The sequence below is a fragment of the Chiloscyllium punctatum genome, chromosome 15, assembly GCF_047496795.1.
Source record: "Chiloscyllium punctatum isolate Juve2018m chromosome 15, sChiPun1.3, whole genome shotgun sequence".
Classification (NCBI taxonomy): Eukaryota; Metazoa; Chordata; class Chondrichthyes; order Orectolobiformes; family Hemiscylliidae; genus Chiloscyllium; species Chiloscyllium punctatum.
Window position 1 is genome coordinate 64,243,458 of NC_092753.1, and position 11,298 is coordinate 64,254,755.

The 11,298-nt window shown below is 43.4% G+C and overlaps 1 protein-coding gene across 2 annotated transcripts in view; it reads right to left on the reverse strand.

The window, feature by feature from the left end:
* Positions 1-4,442, reverse strand: part of pla1a (phospholipase A1 member A) — a 30,068-nt gene extending 25,626 nt beyond the window's left edge. Inside the window, exons 1-2 of one of the 2 annotated variants that reach the window (XM_072585312.1) lie at positions 4,320-4,442; positions 1,358-1,562 (exon numbers count right to left, since the gene is read on the reverse strand). In XM_072585312.1, coding sequence (XP_072441413.1) covers positions 1,358-1,562; positions 4,320-4,386 — 272 coding nt within the window. In that variant the 5' untranslated portion in view covers positions 4,387-4,442. The remainder of the gene's footprint in view (positions 1-1,357; positions 1,563-4,319) is intronic. The other variant, XM_072585313.1, reaches the window with a different exon arrangement.
* Positions 4,443-11,298: the final 6,856 nt, after the last annotated feature.

An 11,298-nucleotide genomic window follows, 5' to 3' on the forward strand; every position in this document is an offset into this window, starting at 1 on the left:
AGAGACACATTCCAGACAAGTGTATTTTAGTGCCTCACCATTTGTTTCTGTAACCTGCTTCACTAGCGTCCTTCAGGAAATCTGCTATCCTTACCCAGTCTGGCCAACATGTGACTCCAGACCTATATCAATGTGGTTGACTCATAACTGCCCTCTGGGCAATTAGGCATGGGCAATAAATGTGGGCCTAGCTAGTGACATCCACAACTCATGAATGAGCAATATAAAAAAAATTGGCATAAAAGTAATGATAATGGCTTCAGCCTTATTGACAGCAAATTATGGCCCATTGTTAGACACAAAAACAATGAGTGGAATCATGCTGAGCTATAGGAGGTATTGACTGCTGCCTGGCGAACTGGTAGGTGACCTACAAATTATTGAGATCTCTGGTGTGAGGCGAGATTCCTGTTGCAGACTGATAACTCTTAAAAACGGTATTCAAATTTGTGGCTACTGACTGAAAGGATCACTCAGCAAGATTTCAAATTTTAAGACTTTTAATATTGCCCGAAAGCTTCTATCATGGAATTAAACAGACAGATTAAAGTGTAACCATTCACAACTTGCTACTTTTAATAGCTCCCTGGGGTTTGGCGAATAGCAATTCATGCACTGTCATTCTATATGTGTCATTGTTTACAGCTGTTAGTATCGCACACTGTGCTTCACTTTTAACTTTTAGAACCAGGCCATCTAGGCTCACTGTCCTAACTTAAAGATACAGTCCCAAAATGTAGCAATTTTAGAAAACCTCGCATTCATACCAGACCACAACATCCTGACAGAAGTGAAGACATTACCACTGAACCAAGGCTGGCTGATATTAACTGAGCAGACAGCAAGGACACCCATCAAGACCTTGCCTGACTAGACATCTCAGGTATTGTCACTGGGATTCCACGGCAAATTTTATTGGTAGCTCGGGTGGAAAGGTCCTGACAGCTTTATGCTCAGGGCAACCAACAATAATAGCCAGTGCTTAAGAGGGCTCTGCTGTTCTCCCCCGATAAACCTTACACCTTGCCTGCCATGAGCTCCCCTTTTCCTTAATGAGAATGCCCCTCGAGGTAATTCCTGTAAAAGCTTCCCACGTGGTGTTATTGGGCACTCTCTGAGCTACAGGATTTTCTACTTCTTCCTATTGTTTAATCTCCTAAAACATGATTTGTAAAAAGCACAGGACGTTACAATTGGCTGGACTCCATTTCCAGAGTAACAGATGTATTCCAATTTCATTACCCACCTGCCTGCAGTTAAAATTATTTATTATGATGCACAACTAATGACTTTTCCCTTGTGTTTGTGAGTATATTTTACGAGGCTTCTCCAAAACTATAAAATAGTCTCTGATTACCTGTATCCATGCATTATTAGCTTTGTGGGCAGACTTCCATTAAAGTTTGAATTCCGAATATCATTACTGTCATTGATTGGTTGGGCACAATCTGGGTTCTGACGGGTGAGCAGCATGAATTGGACACTGAGGTCCAACCTTTGCAAAATATTCCTCCAAGAAGAAGTTTGAAAAACTGTACAATTCTGTGAAATGTTCCCTTTAACTGTAATGTAAACAGATTGTTTCCTCGTTAATTTTTGTACATTTTTTGCAGTCTGTTTTGTATGTGTCTAGTCTGGGTATGTGTGTAGGTGCTTACATAAGATGCACTTTGGCCTTTAAAATTGAAATTCTTTTCCAAGTTAAGGCCGTTCTGATTTCAAGGTTTGTAAACACACAGGCCTAGACTTTCTACTGGCTGGTCCGTCATTATTTCAGCGAAGACGGAAACCCTGTAGATTCATAGCAGATACTAAAAGAATTGCCGGAGTAATTGAATAATCCGGTGGCGAATAGCGAATATCCCTACATCTAGAACCACCTGACATTCTCCATTTAAGTTGGAGACTTTTGGAGCATTCTGATGACTTATGGGAAAAATTACAATTGCTCAGAATAAGTTAATAACCATTCAGTTAACCTAATACTTATGTCACTACCACATCCTCCACATCCTCTCCCCCTGCCATTACTGGATTCTACTAACCTGCAGTCTACATCCTACTCATCTTCTTTCCTGCCTCAGTACTGTACCCCCTCCCCAGCTGGGATCATGCTTGCCTGACACCTTGATACTCTATCCACTGAAGCCCTACATACCTAGCACTCCAGCATGCCGCCACCAGGAAGTCTACTTACCCAGCAATCTATCAACTCACCCACCTGGCACTCTATTTACATAACATTCTATTCTCCCACCACCCAGTACTCTGCATACCTAGCACTCCATCACACCACCACCTGGCAATCTACATACCTAACGTTCTATTACCCTCCAACTGGCACTCCATCGCTTCACCCACTGTGAGTCCTATTTACCAAGTACTCTATTCACACCCCCACCCCACCCCACCCCACCTGGTGCCCTCCCATCTCCCTCCAGTGGAATCCTAACCTCACTCACGTTATGTACATGCAGTTTGACAGTAACTGTCAAAGTGGCTGTCAGGGCCTTTCAGTGTCAGAATCCAGCAGCTGACTGTTATGAATAGGGGGTTTGTCTTCCTCTGACGGTTCCATGTTACAGGGGGACAGTCATAATAGATTTACACCCCATCATTTCAGTGGAAGCCCTGAGAGGAACCTCCCTGCAGAAATGCTGAGATTTCTTCTCTCATCAAAGAGAATGGACAGAGTGGCAATTTGCATGAGATTCACACCATTTGGGAAATCTGACTATTAAATTGCTTTGTCATAGAATCCCATTAGTATGGAACAGGCCCTTCAACCCAACAAGTCCACACAAAACCTCCAAAGAGTAACCCATCCAGACCCATTCCCCTACATTTAACCCCCCGACTATGGTACCGAACCTACATATCCCTGAACACTGTGGACAATTGTGCATGGCCAATTAACCTAACCTGCTTGGGGAGGACTGTGGGAGGAAACCAGAACACCCAGAGGAAACCCACGCAGACACAGGGACAATGTACAAACTCCACACAGACTGTCACCCGAGGCTGGAATTGAACCCAGTCTCTGGTGCTGTGAGGCAGCAGTGCTAACCACTGAGGCACCATGCAACCCTTTTCTTTAGTGCAACGGTAGAAACAAAGTTGAAAAATTGACTACAAAAACATAGTGACCAATTGCCCACTGTCAAGTTAACTCAACAATTGCTGCTGAAATTTGCCATGAACTCAGTTTATTTTTCCAGGTTTCTTTGTATTGAGATATCCTCTTTCAGATAGGAAAGTGTTGAAGGCACACTTTGAATGTGAATAGACTTCATCTTGATAGCTCTGCTATACGTATCTCAAACTACCTCTTGGACTTTAGTGATTTTTAAAACATGCTCAGTATGTGAGTGGCAAAACATTTATTGTCTGTACCCAATAGTTGTAAAGTAATGCTGAGGCCACTTCAGAGATCATTTGAGAGTCAGACACTTTGGTATGGCTCTGGAGATGTTCATAGAGCAGACTGAGGAATGCAAATCTTGTTGCTTGGAGGATATTAGTAAAGGAGTTGAATATTTATAACAAAAGTTGATTATTCCCTGAAAAAATATGCTATTTGAGTGCAGGGCTACTAGAATCTGGGACCTACACTGCAGGTTGATGGCAGAGATTATAGAGTCAGACAGTCATACAGCATAGAAACAGCCCTTTGGTCCAACTTGTCCATGTTGGATTTCAGAAACGGAACTAGTCCCATTTGCTTGTGTTCGGCCCACATTCCTCTAAACCCCTCCTATTCATGCACCTGTCCAAACGGCTTTTTAAAATTTGTAATCGTACCCGCCTCTACCACTTCCTCTTGCAGATTATTCCACATATAAACTACACTTAGTATGAAAAAATTGTTCCTCGGGTCCCTTTCAAATATTTCTCCTCTCACTTTAAAATTATGCCTTCTAGTTTCGAACTCCCCTATGTGGAGAAAAGACCTTTACTGTTCACCTTATCTATGCCTCTCAGGATTTTATAAATCTCTATAAAGTCATCCCTGAACCTCCTATGCTCCAGGCTGGGCCAGGGTCTCCATTTTTGTCTTTGTACATTTACTGTTCCAGTTCAGCAGTGAATCTACTGCAATGTGGCCTTCATACTCCCTGTCTTTGTTCCTCAAATGAGTTATACCTGTAATTGGGCTGATGAGTTTTCTTGGCTTCAATGAAGTGGGCCTCTTTCCCATGTTAACTTGACAAACTTGCAGATAAACATTAACCACTTGAGATCAGAGCTCTGTTGCTGTACATGAACTGAGCTAACATGTCAATAACCAAGTTAACTTACAAAGCAATATATTCTATTACCTGCTGTGTAGCATAATGGAAAGATCAGTGATCCCAGGAGTAAAATTCTGTTCCAGTGGTGAGCCATTTTCTAAATAGGTGCTGTTCCTTTCATCTTCCACATCAGTGTGTTCACATCTCCACCAGCAGGCACACATTTCAACACAAAGACTTGTTTAGCAATCTATACTCTGGTTAATAATTCATAACCTTATCATTATGTTCAATAACAGTACAAGACAGTAATGTTATTCTTAGCAAAATAGTTTAGCTTTCATTGTGTTTCTCCAAGGATATTTTACTGTGAATCTGAACTTTTGAAATCATTATAATTCTTATTAGTCTTTATATGCAATCAAAAAAATATGAGTCATCCTTGCAAATCCAAACAATATGGCCACTGGGTAACAGCCACAATGTAACATTTTCCCCAAAGGTTATCACTATTGTACAAAGTTTACAACTATTTATCAGGAATGTTAAATGTCACATTTCCATTTTGTCCTGAACTTACTTGGCGATTGTTTATATCAGCCGCAATTCCATTGCAAATAGACTCAAATGTTTTCCCCACCAAATAGACAAAGGAACATCTCACTGAAGCGGCCATTGCTCTAAGATTATGAAGTTAATGAGGTTTATTTTTAGCAAACAGGAGTTATTTACCTATTTAGGAAATCTGTTATAGTAGTGATGAGAAGGCCATCATTGTCACCTTGATTTACTGACAGATTATTGGTGGAGTTGAGTACTGCCACCATTTCCCCTGTCTATGCCCATATAGGGATTGTTTTGTGTCTGTGATGAAGTCTCAAGCAGAAGAGGCTTTTGCCTTAGATAACAGAGGTAGTTTATTATACTTCAGTAACTATATATAGATTATATTAACTTTGAAACATTAACTATTACCAACAAGAGTTAGTTAAGACATGTAAGCCGACAACAGTAAACTGTGCAAGTCCGCAACTTAGTGAAACTGCTTCCACCTGTCCAATGGTCCCTCCAGTGACAGTTCATTCATCAAGGTGGGCAGAGCTTTAGCTTAGTTCATATGATTTCATATCCATTACCTTATTCAACGTTTCTTCTGAGCATTTTCCCCTTAGTTAACTGATTATACAATGGTATAGCCAACGATATTTCATTTGCCCTCCCTCACATCTCTGATTTCAAAAATTCAAGCTGTCTGCATGATTAACAATTCTTCCAGAATACATTTGTTCCAAACATGTAAGATTGGTAAGTCTTTGGCTTGATAAAAGTTGCATTTAAAGTTGGTCTTTCAATTATTTCTCTTCTGGAGAACCCTTTATCTCATTATTTTTGTTGAGGACTTGATTGCCTGGTGACAGTTGTTGGTGGCTGACTCAATACCTGATCTGGAGAACCGTTGATTTCATGGATGTTCTTCATAGAAGACAACCTCGCTGCTGACAACAGAAATAGTTTCATTTTTAGTACCATGTTCTGGACGTGTAACTGGTTCCTCTCAAGAGGTAGGGCATTGTGGGTATTTTCTATCCTGCAGTGTGTTCCTTAATGGGCTACAGCAGATTTCTTTCACACCAATGTCAACAGTAATTTTGACTGTTCTGCAACACCACCACCACCATATATAACAGACTGCTGTGCTGACAGTACCAAACTGATTAATAGTTCAGCAATAATCAATTATGAGGACTGTATTGCTTAGCTTTAATGGCAGCATTTGGTTGCATTCTGATATCTTGCTGACAGATATCATCCTCTGAGGATTCTTCAGTGATATCAGAGATGGAAAACATTTCCTATGGAATAAATCTCCAACTCCAATAGAAGTGACTTTCACTGGTTGAAGTCACTTCTTAGGTTCAATCAAAAACCTTTGAAAGTCTATGAAGTCTTCCATTGGCTACGTTCAACCTGTTGATTGTAGTTTTCTTATTTACTTATGATTATACTACATTGAGGAATTACAGGAGGGAAAAAACTCATCTGTACTTAGGAGAGATTTGGTGGTTTTGATTGCGTACACATCTGTTATTCTTTATGTCACAGTGACACTTGCAACCTTCCTTTGTTCTTAGGGTGATAATACCGAAACTGTGTATCTCTAGATCTGTAGGCTGTAACTCTTGTGATTGAGCCATAGCATGCAGTTGGATAGTTTAGTGAACTTGCCCCTTTATCAAATTAAGCAAGATATCCATTGGCATAAATAGGTTCAGTCATGTTTGGTTGTGATGTGTTGTTTTGGATTTCAGCGTGTCAGGGTACCTTTAAGAGACATGCTCATGACATCATCACTGTTTCATAGTATGACCAAAGGTTATAAAGCTCAGAGTTCATTTTACTTGAAGCATGACATGCTACTAGTTGCACAATGCTGCTCTCTGTAACTTAATGGCTTAAAGCAACAGCTTTAAAGGGACCATGGCCAGTAAAAGATAAAAACAAGGGAAAATAAAGGTAAACAGAAACAAAAGGAGGGATAAATAAGAGGAGAGAGAAGCAAATTAACATCAATTTAATTCTGAAAAGAGAGAAAAGACCTGCAAAGAGAAATGGAAGGCTGGCATTTAATTCTAAATTGGACAACATCCATTGGCTAATTTATGGAACTTCATTAGATCTGAGAACTTATGTTGTTTCAACAGAGTTCTGATCATCTTGCATGCGGTGGCAAGGAGGGTCCTCATAGAATTATTACATTGGGCTTTCCATGGAAAATCAGAATGAGCCAGAAAGATCTGGAAGGTAAGATAAGAATTAAATTCGGGATAAGCAGACTCCAACTCAGTTGTTGACTCATTGACCTAGGAGCTAGTGGAGATATATTCATACTTTGCATCCTAAAGACGTGTGCCTGAGGAAGTGGTGCTCCAAGGTACAATCTACCACAGACCATCTCATAATGTATGACGGATGTGTTGGCTTAAACATTCTGTGGTGCCAATGTACAAGCTCATCTTGGATTCCTGAAACCTTCTACTGATAGATACCAACTGTTTGGAGTAGAGTGGTGCTGGAAAAGCACAGCAGTTCAGGCAGCATCCGCGGAGCAGGAAAATCCGACGGTTTGGGCAAAAGCCCTTCATCAGGAATACAGGCAGAGTGGACCAACAGTTTGGCAGTGGTAGGACTACCAGTACACTCAAGTCTGTCAGAACTCATGAGATTCAAAGTACACCTGCCAAGGTGGAATAAACCACGCAAGATGCAAAAATCAGTCAATGATCTCAAATGCCTTTACACAGACATATTTGACACAACCACAAATTTCAAGTGTGATGTGGTTTTGCATCTAAAGGACGAAGCAACCCCATTTATTGATTGGCTAAGGAAGTCCAGTAGTAGCAACATTCAGGAGATGTTTCAAGTGGAACTGAAAAACTGAACACCTGGGTAATAAGGACACCTACATCACACTCCTATTTATTGACTTCAGTTCCACGTTCAATACCATAATTCCAACAAAACACATCTCCAAACTCTGAGACCTAGGTCTCTGCTCTGCTCTTTGCAACTGGGTACCTTGATTTCCCGACCTACAGACTGCAATCAGTAAGTATAGACAAGAAGATCTCCTCCATGGTATCCTCAACACCAGTGCCCCACAAAGCTGTGTACTCAGTCCCTTATTTTACTCCTTATACACTCACGACTACGTGACCAAATTCAGCCCTAACTCCATTTACAATTTTGCTGATGACACTATAGTAGTGGATTAGATCTCAAACAATGTTACTACAGAGTACAGGAAAGAGATAGACAGCTTTGTGGCATGGTGTAAAGACAACAATCTCTTCCTCAATGTCAGCAAAACAAAGGAGCTGATCATTGACTTCAGGAAGCAGAGTGGAAGACACACCCCTATCTGTTTCAATGGTGCTGAGGTAGATGCGGTCAAGAGCTTTGAGTTCCTAGGAGTAAATATCACTGACAATCTATCCTGGTCCATCTGTGTCAACACTATAGTCAAGAAAGCACACCAATAGAGTCACAGTCATAGAGTCAGCCCCTTCGGTCCAACCAGTCCAAGCCAAACATAATCCCAAACTAAATTAGTCCCATTTGCTTGCTCCTGACCTCTCCAAATCTTTCCTTTTCATGTACTTATCCAAGTGTCTCTTAAATGTTACAATTGTGCTCACATCCACCACTTTCTCAGGAAGATCATTCCACACACAGACCACTCTGTGGAAACAAAAGTTGTCCCATGTCTGTTTTAAATCTCTCTCCTCCTCAGAGGCAGCTTCTGAGTGTTCCAACAGCCCAATGTATGACTCTAGCCCCAGTATGTTGGCGGGGGGGGGGGGGGGGGGGGGGGAAGGATATGGCTGGTGTGGTGGGGATGTCTTGACCTAGTGCGGTGGGGAGGTCTAGCCCCGGTGCGGTGGAATGGTCTTGGCCTAGAGAGGTGGGGGGTGTTTTGCTCTGGTGTGGCAGGGAGGTCTAGCCCCGGTGTGGAGGGGACATCTACTGCCGGTGTGGCAGGGAGGTCTAACCCCGGTGTGATGGGGCTATTAGCCCGGTGTGATGGGGCGGTGTTGGCCCACTCTGGTGGGGGTATCTTGGCCTAGTGTGGTGCTGTGGTGTTCGCCTGGTATGGTGGGGCAGTCTTGGCCCAGTGTGTTGGTCTGGGGTGGTGAGGAGGCTTAGCCCCGGTGTGGTAGGGGCCCAGTGTGGAGAGGACTACCCTAATGTGATAGGGAGTCTTGGCCCAGTGTCGAAAGGTCTACCCCAATGTGGCGGGGAGGTCTAGCCCCAGGGTGGGGGGGTTGGGGGGGAGGTGTATTGGCCCAGTGTGCTGTGGGTGTGTATGTACAGAGTGGTGGGGCAATCTAACCCCAGTGTGGTGGGGTGATCTTGCCCCAGTGTGATAGGGTGGTCTTGGCCTGGTGCGGTGAGTGGTCTAGCCCAGTGTTGTGAGGTGGTCTAGCTCCAGTGTGGTGGGGTGATCTTGCCCCAGTGTGGTAGGGTGGCCTTGGCCTGGTGTGGTGCGGTGGTCTTGACCTGGTATGGTGGGGTGCTCTTGGCCCGGTGTGGTTGGGTGGGCTTGGCCCGGTGTGGCTGTGTGGTCTTGACTCAGTGTGGTAGGGTGATCTTGGCCCAGTGTGGTTGAGTGGTTTTGGTTGGGGTAGTGTGGTGGACTTGCCCCAGTCTTGGCCTGGTGTGGTTGGGTTGGTCTTGGCTTGGTGTGATAGGGTGGTCTAGCTGCAGTGTGGTGGGGTGGACTTGCCCCAGTGTGGTATGGTGGTCTAGCCACAGTTTGGTGGGGTGATGTAGCCCTGGTATGGTGGGGTGGTCTAGTCCAGGTGTGGTACAGTGGTCTTGGCCTGGTGTAGTATGGTATCCTTGGCCTGGGTGGTGGGTTGGTCTTGGCCCAGCATGGTGGGTAGTCTTTTCGCGGTGCAGTAGGGTGATCTTGGCCTGGTGTGGTGGGGTGGTCTAGTCCTGATGTGGTGGAGTGGTCGTGGCCCAGTGGTGGCGGCTGTCTTGGTCCAGTGTGGTGGGGTGGTATTGCCTCGATGTGGTAGGGGTATCTTGGCTCGATGTTGTGGGGCAGTGTTGGCCCAGTGTGGTGGAGGGCTCTTGGCCTGGTGTTGGCCTGGTGTGGTAGGGGTGTCTTGACGTAATGTTGTGGAGTGGCTTTGGCCCAGTGTGGTGGGGTAGTCTTTCTCCGGTGTGGTGCGGTGGTGTTGGCCAGATGTGGTGGGTGATGTTGCCCGGTATGGTAGTGTGGGATATAGGTGGATTAGTGTTACTTCTGCAATTCCATTTTACAAAGGAAATGAACTCACACTAGTGTGTAATTGTTTTAGCCAAGAGCTGAGTCAACAAGAATGGAAACGATGTGGAGGAAATATATAATTGTTTTTGTATTAGCTAAAACTGTATGTCAGAAGGTAGACATTATGGGCAAGTAGATAAGATGTTGTGAGGGGATGAAGTTAAGCTAGATACGCCTGTACAAACAGTAGGTATAAACATCTGCTTCCCACTTTTATGAAAACACAGGAACAAACCCCAATTAAAAGGGTCATAGGGATCAGAATGGCCTCGGGAAAGGCACAGATGAAGGGGGTAGATAATGATGAAGAAGGGATATGCCTAACAATGACCTATAGCAGGGTAAGGTCAAACAGCCTTGTGAGACCAGAAATAAGCATTTTATCACAGACAAGGCCGGATAAGGCAAGAGGCAAACAGGGGTAATGGGGGCCGGTCTTAGGGAAGTGGACGATGTAAGCAGGGGAGGGAGCAGTGTAAAACAATAGACATCAAATCATATAAATGTTATGTATGAATTAAACTTGGTGTGTGTATGTCCCTTGCCTTGAGAAAGTGACATCACACCCACTTGCAAGTGTAAAATAAATGGCACTACTGATTCAGATCTTGTCTCGGACTGAAATTATTGAAGTGAGTGGGCTTTGTTTCTCACAGTAGTGACATCTTGTTCTGTTGTGGTGGGGTAGCCTTTCCCCGGACACAACCACCTGATGAAGGAGCGGTGCTCCGAAAGCTAGTATGTTTCCAATTAAACCTGTTGGACTATAACCTGGTGTTGTGTGGTTTTTAACTTTGTCCACCCCAGTCCAACGCCAGCATCTCCAAATCATGACAAAGTGTCTTGGCAGCCTTTGCGATAATGGCCTTCAGCATCACTTGTTCTGCAGCCATTATTTTAATCCTACCCAGTGCCAATGAGAAGTAACTCATTTTTGTCTCTTCTTCCAAATTACTAACATGTTGTTAAGTGTGTACATATTTGCTGGTGCCAGCTTTAATTCATAATTGGTACTGTGGTGAGGTGCGGTGATAAGAGGGATCGTTTTGCTGCTGCTGAGGCTGTGGTACATAAGCCTATAAAAATAAGAAATACACATGATAAGCACCTAGTTCCTGCTGCTTAGATAAGACATGACATATTTCAAGATGCAGCACGGTCTTAGCTTTACACCTACTGAAATATTTTGCATTTTAATGTATGTAATTATACTTTATGAAGCACAAA